A 20,951-nucleotide genomic window follows, 5' to 3' on the forward strand; every position below is an offset into this window, starting at 1 on the left:
TTCTGAAGGCAGTGAATCAGCCGAAGATTCTGATGACGGTTTTGGAGATTTGGAAACTATTCTTCCTAAGTTGATGACACCTCATTTGAGAATGTTTTCAAACAAGTATATTTCATCTAACATTTATTTAAAACAGCAATGATGATGATGATGAAAATAGTAATGAATAGTAGCTTGAAAGTATATATTTAAAATAGTACTTCAATTGTTTTTGGGTCCAGAAGTGGAAAATAATGCAGAAAAAAATCCTGTTACATTACCTGTGAGGCAGCCCTCACGAAACATATTTAGAAAGACTTCAGGTCCAATGCGGCATAGTGTAAGGAATGTAAATACTGCACAGTCAACATGTGAATTCTTTATCAAGTCTATTATTTTCCACAATATTTTGAACTGAAACCAACAAAAAAGGTAACAATTTCTAAAACAGATTTATAGATGTTGACAGAGAAGAATTTGAATGCTTTCTTGGCCTGCGTATACTTACAGGAGTGTACAAAGGTCATAATGAGGGCAACAGTGAATTTATGGAGCTAGATTTGGCTGATCTATTTTCAGTAGTTCTATGGCTAGGAACCAACTTACAGAATATCACATTGTGTTCGATCCAATGATGCACATCAGTAGTGACAAAGATAGACCCAGTAAATTGGCTCAAATGAGGGTGGGTAAGGACATTACACAAAGTATACAAACCAAATGAGAATATTACAGTTGATGAACAACTGGTAAATTTTAGAAGGTGGTGTCCATTTCAAAAAATGGCTCTGAGCACTATGGGACTTAACTTCTGAGGTCATCAGTCCCCTAGAACTTAGAACTACTTAAACCTAACTAACCTAAGGACATCACACACACCCATGCCCGAGGCAAGATTCGAACCTGCGACCGTAGCGGTCGTGAGGTTCCAGACTGTAGCGCCTAGAACCGCTCGGCCACCCCGGCCAGCTGTCCATTTCGCCAGTATACCCCCCAAAACCCGGAAAGTATGATACCAAGATATGGGTTGCATGTGACACCACCAATTACTATGTCGCAAACCTGAAAGTGTACACAGGAAAGGATCAAGACCAGCTCAAAGAAATAAACCAGGGAAAATGAGTAGTGTTGGAACTGACAGAACAATCATCCAGGAGTTGTGAAAATATTACAAAAGATAATTTCTTCACAAATTTGGAGTTGTCAAAAGCATTTGAACTAAAACATATTCCACTGCTTAGAACAATAGGAAACAATTGTCTAACTACCTAGGAAAGAACTGCAGCTACAAATCTTTCTGGATTCCATGAATCAACTACAATAGTCTTCTACTGCCCAAAAAAAGGGTGAGAAAGTAACACTGCTGAGTACTAAGCATTTATAAAGAAAATACATGAATGTGAAGCAGCAAAATTTATCATAATCCTAGACTAATGCAACTAAGTCAGGTGTCGACACAACAAACAAATTAGTCAGGACAAACACTACAAACTGTATGGTAAGAAGATGGCCCATGGTTATTGCTTATATTTTGATTATTAGTACCCAGAATGCTCTCAGAATTTGGATGGACTTAAATCCTGACTAGAAGAAAGAAACAAACAACAGAATTTCTTCTTGAACTGTGAACATCTCTAGTACTAGAAAATATCCATGAAAGTGCAGAAGATGTTTTTGTCTGAAGACAACAGCCAGAGTTGCTTTTGTTTAAAATGTGAGGATGTTTAAGACTGAGGATGAAGGCAACGTCTAAAACTGCTTATACATAGTTTTCCTGTTTTCAACTGAGTTATGTCACTTTGTAAAAACAAATGAAATACTGCCAATAATATCCAGTGTAAATTACTTGGGGTCTTTATGACCATAGTGGCACTCAGCGAAACAAAAAATTCTGGTAATTGTAGGGTTAATTAACCTAAAATTTTTTAAACAGTTGGAAAATCATGAATGGAGTACAACCGTGCATATGAGGATAGTTCACTACTCACCAAATAGAAAAGGTGTTGCACAGAAAATAGCTACAATATGAAAAAAACCATTAACTACTACATTCCTATTGTGCAAATGATTAAAAGAAATGACATTTTGTGTGGTACTCAGGAAGTGCTGCACAACTTTTATTGAGACTACACAGAAATTTTTTAAAGATTCAGCTAATTATATAAAATAGATTTCCATAACCTTTGCATACACTGGCCCTTCAATTTGACCTTGAAGATTCACTGGTTCAGGTATGTTGAGCAATAACAGAATTCTTAAAAGTACTGTGCAACACCACCACCCTGTCTGCGGCATATATCTTTAGAGAGTATACTAGGACTATGACAGCAGCAGTTTTCACTACAAAGTAATAAAAATTATGGGACAACAAATTATACATATCATTTACATCTGGACTTATTCTATTCTGAGAAAAATCTTGCTGAGGATTACCGTAAGGGTAAACAGACACTTTATAAGAAAACATCTTTCAAGGCAACAACTGTGCACTTCAGCAGCAAACTTTAAACTTTCTATAGTAAAGCTAGCACACCAGCTCTTGAATTATTTCTATAATGAAAACAGTAGTTTGCTTTTAGTTAATAATTTTAAATTATTCTGACCCTCAGTAACTGCAAAGATGTTTCAGTTTTCTGCCTCAAACCCATTGTACTTTTATTGAAATGTTTGTCATTTCCAAAGACTCATCACATGGATATGCTTAGTGCTTCCTTTTTAAATACAGTTTCTGACTGAAAAAAAGTAATAGTCACTTCCATGGAATCCAAGAGTATAAACCAAGACCACATCAATTACATTATTTCCTTCATTTCCCTGTTCTATTTTGTTGCTTAATTATTTTAAATTTTATAACACTGCCTGCAATTTCCAGTGGTGTGACACCTTTTGTAACCTGTACAATCAACATAGGGGGTAGATGTCACAAATAAAACTTATCATCATCAAAATAAATGCTTCAGTGCTTTGGCAGTTGTACCCTAGCACACAAGGTGTGTGTTGGGACAGTTCAGTTTTAATATGTCTAAGTCTGAGTCTTTGCTAAGCATTTATGCTTCAATAACTTCTTGATGGCCAGCACTTGCATAAAACACTGCATGACAGACTAGTGTAAGAGATCAACGACACAGGCACATACTGAACAATGTTAATAGCTGCAACTGGCAAGTTCATTAAAATGTGAGGAAAATGTTAATCATTTTGTATATCACAACAATCCAATTTCAAAATAATCTTAAAACTTTATTCTTGATATGATTTGTATATATATATATATATATATATATATATATATATATATATATATATATATATATATATATATATATATATAATGTGAAAAATTTTGCACATAGGTCACAAAGAATTCCTTCTGCAGAGAATTACTTTCTAGCTGCAACAGCAAACTGGAGATTTTTCCACAGCCAAATTCAAAACAGTGATGTTTTACATCTGCATGGTTGCAAGAATTTTGAAAAAAAAATTATATATATTATATATAATATTATATATATATATATATATATATATATATATATATATATATATATATATTTTCACAAAATCACTCATCTTTAATGGGTTTTTCGCGTCATCTTTTCAGGATGTACAATATATATCAAACTGCAAATGCATTATATTCTTAGTGACTATGACAGGCATCACTGACATCCTAGAATACCACAGGTTTAAGAATTTAACATAAGATATAGGAACCATTGTCACTATAGTATCTTTGTCAAATGAATGTCAACTCAAAGTTGTGTAAACTGAATAACTGCTTATCAGCTAAATACAGATTAAAGATAAAAATTGGGCCATTCATGTTATACACTTTTAAGATGTCACAGCCTATATTCAAGGCAAACAGCATCAGAAACCAGAAGTTCAGAACAAAATTGTTTTGATAACTGCTGATGACATTGAATTCGTTATTAACTAACTCTGGGGTTCAACATGCTCTTTTTTATTGTACAAAATATAGACAAATAGACAGTTCAGAACAAAATTGTTTTGATAATTGCTGATGACTTTGACTTCCTTATTAACTAACTCTGTGGTCAACATACACACTTTTCTTCTTCTTTTTTTAAATACAAAAGACAGACAGTTTCTTTTTTTTCAATCTAACTTTAGTGAGTTTCCATATTCAATTAATGTTTATAATACATTGCAAATAGTAAGGAAAAAGGAGCACATAAAACATACTGGGAACCGATTTCACATTTTCAAAAATTAGACAAGAGATGTATAAATTCAGGCATTAACTATCATGTATCAAACTTCATTGTACATTTATTATATTGGTTCTTCCTGTAACCACCCTACTTCCTACCTCCCCATGATTTTGAGATAAACTGAATTGATTTTCCTAATTTTCATCACCATCGAAACACTTTTAAACCTACACTGATTTCTTTAATTGTTGTTTCAAACATGACTTACACTTTCAGTTTGTTGCAACTGCCTTTCCTCCATCCAGTGCCAGTGACCTATTTACTCTGTCATTGTCTTCACTTAGTGAGAGCTGGTCAAATAACAACATACAATACTTTTTCGTTTTAAAATATTACACATCCCATTCTGTATTATATATATTCCCTCTGTATTTTTAGAGATTATGTCTACTTTACTTAAAGCCCAATTAACAGCTTAGACAAATTTACTTCTGGAGCCTTCAGGAGTATTATCTCACTCATGTCTATGGTGAGCATTGGAAATGAATTAAATTTAATCATTAATAATTGTTTCTTCTGCACACCCTTAGGGACTCTATAGATTTGGTTCCAAGACATCTAGTGCATTACTTTTAAAGCAGTTCAAAGTCACTGAAGACTATAGGCTGCAGTTCATGAAACTGAAAGGCAATATTTTCCACCTGTATTTTAGGATTACTGCGATATTTATTATGAAAAATAGGTATTTCTCTTAAAATCAGCTAGACAGAGTAAAAGTAACAATGTAATACACTGGCCATCAGCCATCATGGATGTGAATAAGGCGTTACTTCAAACCTTTCTAGTTGAAAACTGAGCCAATCTCACTATTCATGTAGAATACAAATTACACAAAAACATAAAACAGAAATTAAATGATGTACCCAGTAGACAGAAAAAAAACTTTTCACACCAATAAAGATTAATGTATATACATGCCAACTGAAGATCCCATTGAGAATAATCAAATGAGGAAGTTAGGGTACTAGCTGCCAGATACAAACACATGCCATAAGTAAAAATCAAAACACAACCAACCAAAGATTACATATATGCACTAACACTGATACAAAGCATTACATTTATTCTGTAAAAAAAGTAGTTTTTATTTACAATGTTCAAAATGTATTAAAAATTTTGTTGTAATGTTTCAGACTCCCACAAATAACTTAGCAGGACCCAATTCTTTACTTTAAAACACTTTGGCTTGGATTTCACACATATTAAAAATGTCATTTCCTTACTCATCTCAGACTTAAGCATAAACAGTCTTCAGCTTACTGATTATGATAATGGAACCTCACAGTCTAAAAGAAAATTGGACAGTTAGAAAATTGATAAAATAATTTAGAAATCTTAAGTAACAACAACATTAGGGGACAATTAGGGCAATTTTAAGTGGTCACAATCTGAATTTCAGACATTCAGAACAATAAGAGAATAACTACAAAGAAATTTTGTGTGTTAAGCTAGACAATAACGGCACAATGTTAACGGAGAACAGATATCCACTTCATTAGGGTCAGTGTTCCTGTTTTTATCAGACATGTTTAAATGAACAGTAGCCAATCATGTCATTTAATGCAGTAAAATTGTAAAAATTTAACAGTCAGTTTTCATATAAAACAAGTGTGTCTTTGCTTATCTGATAAATAGCTCAAAAGAATTGTTTTGGCACTCTTTTCTTAAACTACTTGTACAGAATGTAGCATTTTTTTCTCTTACTCCCAACACTAGCACTCCATATATAAACTAACATCCCAAGATTTTACATGAGGGTATTCCGATATTAATGACACACATTATTTGTGGAAAATATCCTGGACTGTCCACATAATTTCTCTGATTTTAAAATAAAACATTTAAGTACATCATAGTGAAACTAAAAACTGTCAAATTATGCTTCTGCAGAAGACTAGTTCAGCGAGTGTGGATTTCAAACGTGAAGAGTTGCCACTGTTAGAAGCCACTCAAAGTAGTGCCGGTTTCAGTGCACAACTTTTTAATAAATACTGTTAAAATTCAAAGTACACAGCAAACTAACATGGTTAGTCAGATCACTGCCATGTAGTATTACTCAGTGCTTCATGTGTCTTATGAGCAAGATACATGATGCACAATATGCAACATCAAACTTATGGCAACCTCTACTATGCACTCTGTTCTCATTTATAAAGGACTGCTTATATTAGCATGGTGAGTACAAGATAGCTTTGTGGTCGTAGAGGGAGGGAGGGAGGGAGGGAGGGAGGGAGGGAGGGAGGGAGGGAGGGAGATCTAAAATGGAATAAACAACGAAGGGGGAGGGGCAGTGGCAGACCTAAATACGTATGGGATCTCAGCTTCAAAATATGAGAAAGTATTTATTCTGCATACAGTTAAATCTACTCAATTTTTAGTCCCAAAAATGTGTAGATGAAAATAAGAACTTGTGACTACAGGGTTCTGGTTAGATTTTGCACAATTAATACAGTAAACCAATGAAAAATATTTTCCAAATTGTGATAAACTAACGAATTTTTGAGACAGTAATTATCAAGATGATAGTACTCACTCACACCCATATTCTTACCTGTGTTGTAAACGCAAACCCAATCCAGAAAAATAATGAAAATATTACAATGGAGTTATAAGATATCTAAAACATGGACAAATGCTATCATGTTAATTCCAAACATATCAGACATGCACTGCCAGTTATCACAGGTCCTTAAGTATACAAGTACAGCAATCATTTTCATGCATTCTTGTTGACGGCTTCATTTTGTAATAATGTACACCCACAGCTCCATTAAACACTTATTTATATACACAGTTTACTTTTTTGAACAAGTCTTATGGCCATGAAGCATAAACATAACTAAAACTCTATACACAAGATAAAAATGAATAAAATACAACAAAGCACAAAACTTAGGTATGCAAAAAGTTTATGCCCGAGTAAGTGCCAACGCATTAAAAACGTAACAACCGTTCTATGCCCTTTGTGAAGGAGGACATGTGGGTACAACAGTGCAAGAATTGCCAGCCACATTACTGTTAGATGACCTAGTTTCTTCAGTAAACTAAATCACTGACTTATTACCCAAAATCTAGTCTTTATGAGATACGACATTAAAATGTAACATGATGATTCAGTCAGGTAAACAGTATAATATGACACGATGTCACATAATAAGTCAGTGTTAAAAACATAACTGAATGTCTTATGAAGCACATAGCCGAAACAAAAGGTATTACAACATATACAACATATTAAGAAATAGTAGGTAACTATAATATAATTTTAACATGGTCACTGTAAACATCGGCGATCTTAGAGGACTACATTACACATTTATGTAACCCCCTCAAAAATGTGAGAGTGGTGGAAATAGAATACACGTGAGCATTCATTTTCACGATATAGAAACACAGTCCCACAAAGCCAAATAACTTCACATAACACAAAACATTAATACACCGATAAATGCTCAGTTATCTGGTATTCCAAACATATATTATTTGTACAATAATACTTTGAGATTTTTATTCATTTCACTTTAACTATTACGCAGAAGGACCTTCCCACTCAATAAGATACTGTGTCTTACCCATTGGAGTAGTCCTCTTAGCTCTAATTGTGAACTTCTCTCCAGCAGCAATTCGATTTGCTGCACCGAAATATATATTGACTGATGATTTGAGATCATCCATAGATATCTGTACAGGGTTTTGTTTCACTGGTGAAGATTTTAAAGATGCAGACTGAGAAACTAATTTTTTATCACTGACTTTTGTTTCTTGTCTCTGTGTTGCTCTCAAACGCCTTCCATTTAATGCATAGTCCATACAGCTACTAATCTGACCACCATTGACACTGCTGGAAGATGATGGCCCACCACTACTGCTCGAATACATGCTTCGCAATGAGCGTACTGAAGTCATGCCACTAGACCATACATCATTTGGTTTTACAGCTTGATCTGGACGCGTTGGAACATAGGCTGCTGTTTTACTTGCTGTTCCTCCAGATGAATTTGCTAAAGATTGCACAGAGCTTCCACTAACTGAACCCAAACGACTGCGACGATGCCTACGCCTCTTCACTTCACCATTTCTATCTATTCTAATATCTTTCTCACTTAACTGCCTTTTGGCAGGTCGTGGGGGCAATGGATGGGGGAGAACTGGATTGAGAGGAAGAGGAAGTGTAATTGGATTTATATTCTGAGAGTTCTGTGTTGCACAGGAACTAAACAAACTCCCAGAAACATTCAAACCACTTGGTGCTGCAAGCAGCTCAGTTAAGCTGTGAAATGGATTATTTTTCCCCTCAAAATCTTTTGGCGGTGGAATAAACGAGTCCAGTGTTCCCCGGGATGAGGTTTCATCACCACTGGTATCCCCAGGAGTTGAAGGAGGAACAAACGAAATTTCTGTTGGTGGGACTGTTTGAGAGCCAGGACCTGCAGCTGATGATTCAGTTGGCACTGGAGTTGTAACTGTGGATGATGATGAAGATGCAGCTGATGGAACAGCTTGAGGTGTGTCTGGAGTTGATGAGGACGGAGGTGTAGGTGGTAATTCCTGGCTGCATTTCTGACTCTGAAAAAAAGAACTGAAAGTTAAAAACAAGGCCAAGCAGTGTATGTGTGTGTTTTTTCCTCACAAGCAGTTTACTTTGGATACAAACCTGTGCAATTGCATTCTTAAGCAATTTCCGAGCTTTACGGGCAGTAAAATTCTTTGCGTGGTTCTCTATCTGTTGCTGTTTATGCCGCCGCCGCCTCAACAACCTTTCTTTCTGTGTTTGAACAACACAGCCTCTTAGGTTTTTATGCCTTCGCCTTAGAAGAGTCTGCTGAAGTGTATACCGATTTGCAGGAGACAAAGAAGATGACTTCTTGACAAAACCACCACCACTATAGCGATCAGAGTTTCTTGCTGAAACCTGAAAAAACATTTAAATTAACCTTAGAGTTTATTTATAAAACTGTCTTTGCTTAGTAGACTATTAAATTTGTGTAGTCAGAATAACAAAGTCTGAGTCAAAACAAGTATACAATAAGTTATCTGTTTCAAACAGGAAAAAGGTGGGCAACATTTCAGTAATTTAGGAGATTGAGTTTATGTGGCAGTCTTTGGAGATTAACAAACAGAATTACAATTATTAACACAGTTTATTATCTTCCAATACCTCTTTCAATACACAAATTCTGTAATGTCTGAGGAAACTTCTGCCATCTCTCAAATAACAACACAGACCAGACTAGTTAATTCCAATGCTGTGTATGGTTAGAATTACAAGCATATTGCCAAATTGAATGACTGGTGTTAACACTAAAAATATCTGTCAGAATAAGAATAAAATTAATAAAGAACAGTGATGTTCAGTTTATTACAAAACTGTTGATGACCCTATGTAGCAGTATCACAAATACAGGTGTGACTATATGCTATTATGATGTCAAAAGAAACTACGTGTTTACTTTAGAACAGTTAAACATTCTAAAAACTAATGAGAATAAAAGTTACATTTTGTGAGGATGAGAAAAATGACGACATTTCACATTCTTCAAAAATCTAAGTGAGAAATGGATTATAAAGCAAATAATTTATTTTAAACATATTCTCTCTTGATCAAAACTACATTAGAACACTATTTTTTCCTTATTAACAACATCAGTAGTTACTTTATTTTATAATTAATAAGTATAGGTGAAATGCACATTATTTTTATCACTACCATAGAAAACACTACATTCGTACTGATGTGCCGCTAAGGCTGAGTAATCCTGAATCAAACATATCTATTATTCTCTAACCATCTCTCACATTTTGTTTCTATGGCTACCATATTATTAACTAGTTATGCTATCTTCTGCTCCTTACTACAACTACCTTTTCACTTGCTGTATGTCTTGCATCAGACATGGAATTAATATGTAATATCTTAATTCCTGGTGTAGGTGGCAGTCCATTTGTAGTGGGGTGGCCATCATTTGTACAAGATGGTGAAATATCTTTGGAGTTTGAATTTGCTGACCCTCCAGTCTTAATGGAATTTTGATTGCTGCCTGAAGAGTTTTCACTGTGACAAAATCCTTTACCAAGGTGGCATTTTCCTGACACAAGTGCACTGAAAGTAATTTTCCATTGTAAATTACTCTTAAACAAAAGTAAAAATAACACTGCACAATCTAACAGAAACTACTTATAGAAATGTAAATTCAATAATGCCTCCTCCTTGAAGAGTACATCATCATCATCTCTTAAAACCTAACCAAATTCCTAATTTCAAAGTTGATATGTTATTCATAAAATAATGGGTGTAAAGCAAATACAAACTGTATGGATATGTAGCTACACAAAATTCTAACAAAGCTGTGGCTAAGTTATCTTCATAATGTGGTTTTGTGTAAATCCAGATGATTTTCTTGAATGCTAGCCAAACACCTGTGCATACATACACTATTTGTCTATTAAATAACCATTGAAAGCAATCTTTCATCATAGTATGATTAAACATTCTACAAGTACCTATGAACATGTAAGCATAAACTTCTAAATTAACTGAGTATTGAAAATATAAGGTCCAAAGCTTCATAGTTGAAGATGCACATCTTAGATCTTCCTTCTCAGTGTAATATCGGACACGGTGAACCATGTGGAATCAAAGATATATAAAGTTAGTTGCAACCAAGACACAACAAAACACGTTATTTGTGTGGAATTACTACATTTGCTTCTTGAAACACTTCCTTCATTCACAATAACACATCAACTACAAAAAACCAACTTTCTTTTCCACATTTTTACCCATCACAAAAAAGTAAGCTTGAACGGTACTTACTTTCCTTGCCATCCATTCTTAAATAAGAAGACCTTATCACATTTTGTACGTCACTGATGATACTGTAAATATAAATCTGTTGATTTACTCTAACTCTTCCTAGGGACTAATTTACTACATTATTGGTACTTTCATCACAAAAATGTTCAAAACTACTACAGCAACTTACTATTCTGCAGAATCGAAAGTTACTAATAACAATCGCATTTCGTGACAAGAAATGTCTCCCCCATCAACCACGGACATTGCTGAGGTGTGGTGGCCTCCATTCCTCAATGATTCAGACACAAAATTGGAGGGGTATCTGTGGAGAAGCCAGACAAATACACGATTCCCAAAAAAGAACAGCAGTCTTTTCAATAGTTGCAGAGGCAATAGTTTTTAATGATCGACTGATCCAGTCTTAACAAGGCCTTGCTATGTTAGTATTGTGAACAGCTGAAAGCAAGTAGAAACTACAGCCATTATATTTCCCAATGACACACAGTTCTAATGTATCGATTCTACTGTATGGCTTAATTGTGATGGAATCCTACTGGATAAAATATTCCAGAGGTAAAATAGTCCCCCCAGTTGGAACTCCAAGTGGGGACTACTCAGGATGGTGTTGTTTTAAGGGGAAACAAAACTGGCATTCTATTGATTGAAGCATGGGACGTTGGAGAATTTAAAAAGGGAAATGGATACGCTGAAGTCAAATATAGTGGTAATTAGTGAAGTGTGATGGCAGGGACAGGATTTCTGGTCACGTGAGTATAGATTTATAAGTGCAAAATCAAATAGGGAGAAATGGTGGGAGTCCGTCTGATAACAAATGAGAAAATATGGATGTGGGGAATTTACTATGAACTGCATAGTGAACTTGTTATTGTATCTGAGATAGATATAAAGCAACACCCACTACAGTAGCACAAGTTTATACACCAAATATAATTGTGAGTGGTGAAACATGCTGCTAGAGGGGAAAGTTTAGAATGTAACACCCCCCCCCCCCACACTTTTTCTGAATGTTTCCCCACTAATGTTCTCGGTGTATATATCAGTCGGAAGCCTTCAGCCTGTGCACGTGAAGCCAAACCCCACAAATTATGCCAATGAACAACGACTTATTTTAAACAATTTATTAGGGCTTTGAAACCATATGCCAATGAAATGTGTAGAAAATACCATAGTGAAACAGTAGTGTCTCTCAAGTACACTATAGTACTGTTCACTTATTAAATTATAAAGCTATTTCAGTTCTGATTATGTGAATATTTAAGTATTCCTCAGCATTGTACGTTAGTATTTACCTCAATGCAAAGCACTAACATGGGTTTTCTTCACTTCATATTGATAAATCGTTAGCAGAAGAGAGAAAAACGAAGACAACAGGAAAGGCATCTGAGAGAGGGAACAGTGTTTACAGCTATGGGGAGTGGAAGAACAAGAAACATAACGTTTAAGGCAATTTATTTTTATTTACCTGAACCTGTCTTGAATAACTAAGGTTTATTAGGGTTTGAAACCATATACCGATGAAATGAGTAGAAAATGAATATGACTTTTCCTTTCACTAAGTTTCATACATTTTCCATTAGGTTGTATTGGCAGCTACAAGGGGGCAGCTACAAGGGGGCAGCCCCATAATTTCATGGTCTATTTCTGCTACCAAGTTGTCAATTACAAATGGATTGTAAAGGTGCTTGTTGCACCTGACTTTCTTTTTGAGAAACCGGGTCTCATCAAGACAAATAATAGTGACAGTGATTTTCTCTCTCTGATGAAGTGCATTTTTCTCAGAAAAGTTGTCCTAGCTACTACAATATCAGATCTCTCCACCAGAATACATCTTCATCATTGTATTTTCTGTACCTGATACCAAAGCATTCAGAATCCTTAGACACAGATTGTGGCTGCTTGCAAAAGCAATCTTGAGTTAATAAAAGTCTGTCATCTTTTGCTTTGTTGTGCAGGGGGCCAATCAAAGACACTCCTGTGTGAGATCATGAACACTGCCAGTGATGTACCTAGTGATGGTAGTTATGTAGTCGATTGATCTCCTCCCTACTGGCCTGGTAGGTTCTAGGATCCAGGGGCACCTGTGTGTTGAAAAGGGAAGTGGAACCCCAAGAGGCCCTGGTGCTGGCGTCTATGTTGAAGTTCAGTGCTGGCACCGCTCTGAGAAGTGGTGTTGCTGGAAGACGGTCAGTTTCTCCATCAGTAAATTGTAGGTGGCAAGCACCATGAAGTTCATCAGGTGAAGACCATCCTTAGTACATCTTCAGCTAATTCACTAATGAGCTGGAGCATCGAAGACATACATAGATTCACTACAGTATCATAAATTACAGAATCGCGTGCTATTGTGACTGCCACTGATTCTATTGGTGAGCTGACGAGAGCCGGAAAAATGGAGTAGTTAAAGGGAGCTAGTGCAAGGCTATGACGTGAGACTCAGTTCTTAATGACTGCATCTGTCGTTCTTATTCTTCTACATTCACCTAATAGGCTGTTAACTGCTGTATTGGGTCATCACTATGTGTTCTTGTGTAAGAGAGAGTTCCTTACGCCACGTCTTATGGGATAACAAATATGCTTGTCTCTCTCCCCTTGGTTTTCTGTCGCAGTCTTCTTTCTGTCGAATATGTACTTCTCATCCAGCAGACAGCGTCATAATGTGTCGAAGCCCTGAACCACCTGCAACATACTAGTATGCTTCCTCCTTTGACCTCCATCTCTGGCTTAATTTGATACTGCCTGTGGCAATGTGAATGAGTTTACAGTGCAACGAACAATGTCTCTTTGTAAATCATCCAAATCAGTGACAGTTCGTCCACCAGTATCTTTCCTTGGAGCTTGAAATTTCGTTTACTGACCACTGGTTCCATTACCTAAGCTTCTGCAAATATTTTCTATACAGATACAGTGAAATACCACTGCTGATTGGTTGCATATAGAGCAGAGGTGCTGCACGTGTTCATTCCTCCAACAATTCATGTGCGGGATTTGTCACTGAGTGATATCTGTTTGCATAAGATTTGCTTCGACATATGGGGTGTCATACTGTATCTGTCTGGACGGTATGTCTTATGGTAGAGACATGATGCCAAATAATATGCCAGGCAATTGTTAATACGTTCCCTTGTACATATGATACACTAGTATGCTTTCCAATATTTATAATCTGTTAATTATATCTAGGTGTCAAGCGATGTATTCATATATAATGAGAAATTTATTTTAACCCTTCAACACAGGTATTCTACATGCATCATTAATACCCTTCTTTGTACATGATGATTTATCTCTTATATAAGATGTAAATGAATATAGCAGTCCTATGTTTCTCTCTTTAAATTGTCGTGGGACGACATGTAAAACTTGTACTGATCCTATAATTTATTGGAAAAAATATATAGCAGTAGGTTTGGATTATTGATCTGCATACATTACATGTATTAAATAGTCTTTGCTATTCTGTAATAAAGGACAGTGTACTCCTTTTTTATGCATGACATCGTTGTTAAAATTTGTTCTATATTTTGATATACTACTTATATACATACATCATTTCCTGTACAAATTTCAAATACAAGTCCAAATCATTTTAATTTTTCTATTTTTATGACATAGCTCATGATTATTGTAGTTCCACTCTCATCTGCACTGAGTAGCCTAGACATCAGGTGATGTATGCAATATAGATGAACATTGTGTTACTGTGGTTAAAAACGTGTATTATAAGTTTTGTTACTAGTTTTTAACGTTGATCTGTTTATAATTTTGTGTGTATGGCACTTTACAAAAAATAAAAAATACAGGGTGTGTCACATAAAACTGGCCCGTAAGGTCAACACATGTAACTGATGCTCGTTTTCTGTCAAGTTTCATTCAAACTCCTCAAGGACTCCCAAATACATGTCATAGTTCACAGTCATCTCAAAGAATATAGGCCATAATGTGTGTGGCAGAAATGGCACACCAATTTTCTCACCATGCAAGGGTACCTTGTGGATCGCATGTGGATTTTCTGTCGACCAATCCTGGTTGTTTTGGGAATTTATGTACCCAGAGAGGTGGAACCATACCTAGTCACTCATGATGAGCCTTAGTGGGTCCACGACACCACTGGCAATACTTCTCAACAGTCATGAACAAAAATGCACTCTCTTCTACAGATCAGGCTCCTTCAGTTCTTGCAGAACACTTATCCGGTATGGGTTTAACTTCAGCCCCCTTAAAACACATCTGCAACTTCTCTCACTTGCACAAACCTGTGACTCAATCTCCTGGTTGACTTACGATGACTCCTTGTTACTATCTCCTGCACCTGCCACTTCAATTCAGGTGTGCAGACAGGTACTGGTCTGTTCCTGGAATCATATTGAATCAATCCTGTATGCCGCCATTTTTTCAATCAATTCCTGTAGGATGCTTTTTGCTGGCACAGAATGTCCTGGAAATTTCTCCTGAAACAAGTTCTTTGTTTTCACAAAAGATCCAGTGCAAATGACCACTTCAACAATGGCAACATGCTCGTGAACCTAATACGACATTATCTCTCTCTCTCTCTCTCTCTCTCTCTCTCTCTCTCTCTCTCTCTCTCACACACACACACACACACACACACACACACACACACACACAAAAAACCAGTTTCACACGACAAGGTCCTTTCCTCAACTGATTTCAACAAATTTCACTGGCTGCAGCTATAGCTGTGTTACCCAACAACAAAGTTCCGCGCAGTGTCAGAACATAAGAGGAAATGGTTAGTGCTTGCATGACTGTTTGAACGACATTTCTCATTTTCCATCATTATCGATATGCCCACATGCACTGGAACATTATCATGTATACAACAAGCTGGTTTTACATGCTGCACCACGTATACTGACTAGCCATTACAATGAGAAAACCTAAACTTAAGTACGGGCATTCAGATGTAAATTAGAAACATGACACAGATTGCACCATAATACTGATATCCTTCCTTGAAAATAACTTTCTTTTTAAGACCTTGTCTACATTTAACACACTGCGAGCCCAATAATTTCTTCATTCCCTCATGTGGGTCATACATATTTTTGCCCAACAAATTTTATCAAAATTATATACTTGAATTATACATAAAATTTTTATATTTCTCTGATTTGGATTATATATTTGTGTATATAAAAATGTTCCTTAACAATGTATTAACAATTATATGGAATTATGTATCTATGTTTTATGCTGTATAAAAGATGAAAAACCAGTCAACTGTCACCATGTCACCTGGTGGATGTACATGAACACTTGTAACCCACACAATACATAGTAATTTTACATTTGATATGCCGATTTCCAGTGATCTTCACGATAGTGGGAAGAGTATAGGCAATGTAAAGAGACTTGCGACACTGATGGACAATATGTTTTAATGCATAATATAATTATATAGGTTATGTTACAAGTCTTTATTGATGATTGTAAAACATTTAACCTATCAATTTCTGTTCATCTTTTGCAGATTTGATGACAACTGCATAGCTTTGTTGAAACTGGTCCTCGTCCAATAAAATAATTTTTTAGCAATGTTGGCTTACAAAGTTTTCTTCAGTTACCACACCTGAGAAAGGCAAAATACCCTCAGACTTAATATTGACATACCATTAGTTTAAAAGTCATGGTTGTAAAAAACTGACACGCATTACTTACAGAAGAGTGGAAAAACTGGTATGAGCCTACCTCAGAGATCAGTTTGAATTTCAGAGAAATGCGATAACACATGAGGCAATACCAATCTAACAATAAAATCTTCGAAGATAGACTGAAGAAAGGCAAACCTACATTTATAGCATATGTCCATCATCTTTCAGATGTGCATCCAGGAAAGCAATATCTCTTCTTCCCATATTCTGCCTGTTGACCATACAACTATCTTCAAGGTGAAGCAAAGACTGAATTAAAAGCACTTGATACAATGATTTACAGGGGAGTAAACATGCAAGCACCAGTGATAGGACAGTGGCCAGAAGAGTGTCAGTCACAGATAATAAACTTTATGCATCACAAAATAAAACACAGCATGTGCAGAGGCAGCAAACCCACAGTGCCTAAAAATTATGTGATTAATCATTAAAACGGATGGTGTCTTAGAATACCTGACATTGAAGATCAGAGTAATAATTCCTCTCAGAGTGCATACATGAAATGTATGATTTCTGTGATTTGTCAAACTGGAAACGCTTGAGTTGGTTGAGAAAGTTATCTAATTGTACTGACTGTCTTATCTCTGACCCACACACATTTACTCCACAGTTTATTGAAGTATGCAAATAAAATTACCATTCATTTACAGTGCAAAGAATGGAAATCAGCTGGTAACAGTTTTATCTGACAGTATCATGTTTCCTGATCCTTTAGTACAACAAATCTTAGAAAAATCAACCCACTTTGGAGAGATATTCAATACGGTGGATTAGCTAAACTATATATTTTTGTGGTAACCAAGTATAAATATGAAAACTGAACTCTAGTTTCCCAAATTTGTACATCAATGTGCGGCTTGTTCAGCTTGTTAGTATCAGCCAATCAAGCAGACCTTGGGCTATGATACATATGAAGCTGTCACCACAGACTTTATTTCAGAAAATAACAATAATACTGAGCAAGTATTCAGATAAACACTCTCAGTGTTCTGCTGTATTCCCAGAAACACCTTAGTGTGACAGATCATTTTGTGTTGCGATTGGCTGTTAGGAGCATACAAGATCTTTACAAAACACACAGTTTTGGTATGATTTGTTGAGCAAATTTTTTGGGAATTGTGATGTCAGAGGATAAAACTGTTATCTCTAAACAAGTTTATAAAGTTTGAGGATATGTTCATCACTATGTGAAAAGCAATGATGAAACTAGCAATCTTTTGAGAAACACAAAGACAGCTTCACAAATAGATGAAAGGAACACAAACACACGGTGCTGCACTTTCAAACTAGGCTGCCAACTCTCATTGCCACATATACTGCCAAGTCTGTATTCACAGCCATAGGTTCTCATTTCAATCCTTGGATAATGCAAAAACTTTATAAATGATTACATGGCAAAGAATCTGTTATATGCACTTGGAATGTAAGGCTTTGCAATGTAGATATTCTGAAGGGTTACAAATCCCTTCAGAATTAAGCGAAAAAGTAACTTTCCATGTTAGCAGAAAACATGGGCAATTTTAATGTCTCTTGTTGGGCTGAAGACAGTTTAGCTTCCAGTTCAATTATAGACTGCAAGTAGTAGTTTTCAGATATAATGAAGTGTTGGTGTTTCAGTGGCATAAAGTCTTGAAACAAAACTTTTAAAGCTATGACAACACTTTCTTTTAAAAAGACTTTCAATGTCATTTTGTTGCAGAGTTATATGTTTTTAATGGATTAGACCAGGGGCGGGCAGGAATCCTGCATGTGTGCGGTGCACTTGCTCGTGTGCAGTTAACGAGTGTTCTGCGCCACCCGCTTCTCTCCCCTCCCCACCATACAGTCTCTCCGCTCCTCCCTTTGTAATGCGTTTTGTTTCCTAGCTTGCTTTATTGAATGAAGGAATAAGGTTAGTAGGAGTGCTTGAAAGAAATCATGGTTTGAAACAGTACCTATTACCTACGATATGTTTTATTTAATTAGCACACGTGGAGTTTACAATACATTTAATGTCTGGAAGATATTTCACAAATTAGCTGATTTTCTCCTTGCAAACTTGTGTTCAATGCATTCATGTGGCTGGTAATGTAAACTAAAACTGCAAGATAGGCAACCCACTCTGGATCTTCTAATTTGGGATCATACCTTCCTTTGTCCTTTAAAAACTGATTTGGTATTCTCAGCTCAAAAAATCTTTTGAGTACATTACCGCGGCTAAGCCAGCGGCCTTCTACATCTACATTTATACTCCACAAGCCACCCAACGGTGTGTGGCGAAGGGCACTTTACGTGCCACTGTCATTACCTCCCTTAACTGTTCCAGTCCCGTATGGTTCGCGGGAAGAACGCCTGCCGGAAAGCCTCCGTGGGCACTCGAATCTCTCTAATTTTACATTAGTGATCTCCTCGGGAGGTATAAGTAGGGGGAGGCAATACATTCGATACCTCATCCAGAAACGCACCCTCTCGAAACCTGGACAGCAAGCTACACCGTGATGCAGAGCGGCTCTCTTGCAGAGTCTGCCACTTGAGTTTGCTAAACATCTCCGTAACACTATCACGCTTATCAAATAACCCTGTGACGAAACGCGCCGCTCTTCTTTGGATCTTCTCTATCTCCTCTGTCAACCCGACCAGGTACGAATCCCACACTGATGAGCAATACTCAAGAATAGGTCGAACGAGTGTTTTGTAAGGCACCTCCTTTGTTGATGGACTATACTTTCTAAGGACTATCCCAATGAATCTCAACCTGGTACCCGCCTTACCAACAATTAATTTTATCACTGTGGTATGGTATGTCACTGTACTCTTCCCCAATTTCAGCTAAATATGTGTGAAACTGTCTATATGTAAGCCCGATATATGTGTGAACTGTCTATATGTAAGCCGGTGTGATCTCAAATAATTAACTGCCCGAATAACCACTTGCTTTTGCACAGAGTACTTCTTGGTGCAAAATGCAGTGGATGCTGCACAATGATTCTTCTGTACGCTGTAGCCTTTTACTTAGTAATCCAACAAATCCCATTTGTTCCTCTTTTATTGCAGGTGCTCCGTCTGTTGTCACTGACACCAAATGTTCCCAGTTTAAGCCGTCTGAATCGACAGCTTCTTCAACGGATTTTAGGACGTCCGCGCCGGTGGTCGTGCTTCTTAAAGATATCATATCTAAAAAAATTCCTCTATTATGTGCAGAGCAGTGTCCACGCCGCGGACATAAATCACTAATTGCGCGGTGTCTGAAATATCTGTGGACTCATCGAGTGTGATGGAAAATGCAATCAAGTCCTGCACTGCACTCCTTAATTGACGGTAAACGTCACCTGCCCTGGCACTTATACGATGACTTAAAGTCCGCTGAGAAAGAGTGATAGCTCGAAACTGATTTGCATTCAGCGAGGCAAATTAAATCAGCATTTATAAATTGCATGTACCGCTGGACCATCATTGTTGTCGCCCAGAAATATTGAAAACAGTGCTCCATAAAATGTTAAATCAGTTACATGAGACACATGACGAAAGAAAGTAGCAGATCTCTTGTGACAACAGCGACTTACGTAAGAGTCATCTAGTTCGTAAGATCACTCTTCTTAAAGTCAGTCAACTTCCCCATCCACTCAGAATCCGACAATAACATCGTACTCGTCCCTGTGAAATTTATTATAATGGCGTTCAATACTAAACTTCCGCTGACCGGTGAGAATACAGTCACATATTAAACATTTTGAATTTTCACGTTTTGGCACACAGAAAAACATGATTCTACCATTCCTTTTTAAAAGGGAGCCAATCTCCACTTCTCAGTTTCCTTGATTCACTCTGCATTTTCCGGTTCTTGAAATACAATGTTCACTACATAGTGGTCACCTCGCATCAACGTCCGCAGCTTAGCTTGGTACTACACAACCGCAACCTGCCGGCTGTTGCCACTGCCTCGGTTGACGATTGCACGGGAGCAGCACACGTGCAGCGCTGTGCGCTCATGAGCCGCGTGCAACGTTTTCCCGCGCCTGGATTAGACTTAATAGATGTAACAAAGGTTTCTTTTTCCAGTAATGGAAGTGAATGAAATGCGTGACATCAATACGTAAACATAATTCCAGTCCGAACTGCCGGAGATGGCTGTCATGTGTGCGAGAGGTGTGCTTGCTTTTGTGTGTGTGTGTGTGTGTGTGTGTGTGTGTGTGTGTGTGTGTGTGTTTTTCCGTTCCTGAAGGAGGCTTTGCCTGTCTGCAACTCAATGTGTCATCTTTACAGCGAGTA

The 20,951-nt window shown here is 36.7% G+C and overlaps 1 protein-coding gene across 2 annotated transcripts in view; it reads right to left on the minus strand.

Annotated features, from left to right (window-relative positions):
• Nucleotides 1–7,448: 7,448 nt before the first annotated feature.
• LOC124555144 (metal-response element-binding transcription factor 2) overlaps nt 7,449–20,951 on the minus strand; it is a 106,931-nt gene continuing 93,428 nt past the window's right edge. For both annotated transcript variants that reach the window (XM_047128957.1, XM_047128958.1), the window contains 3 exons: nt 10,077–10,314; nt 8,869–9,126; nt 7,449–8,780 (listed from right to left, as the gene is read on the minus strand). In XM_047128957.1, the coding sequence (XP_046984913.1) occupies nt 7,743–8,780; nt 8,869–9,126; nt 10,077–10,314 (1,534 nt within the window). In that variant the 3' untranslated portion in view covers nt 7,449–7,742. The remainder of the gene's footprint in view (nt 8,781–8,868; nt 9,127–10,076; nt 10,315–20,951) is intronic.

This window comes from Schistocerca americana, chromosome X, assembly GCF_021461395.2.
Source record: "Schistocerca americana isolate TAMUIC-IGC-003095 chromosome X, iqSchAmer2.1, whole genome shotgun sequence".
Classification (NCBI taxonomy): Eukaryota; Metazoa; Arthropoda; class Insecta; order Orthoptera; family Acrididae; genus Schistocerca; species Schistocerca americana.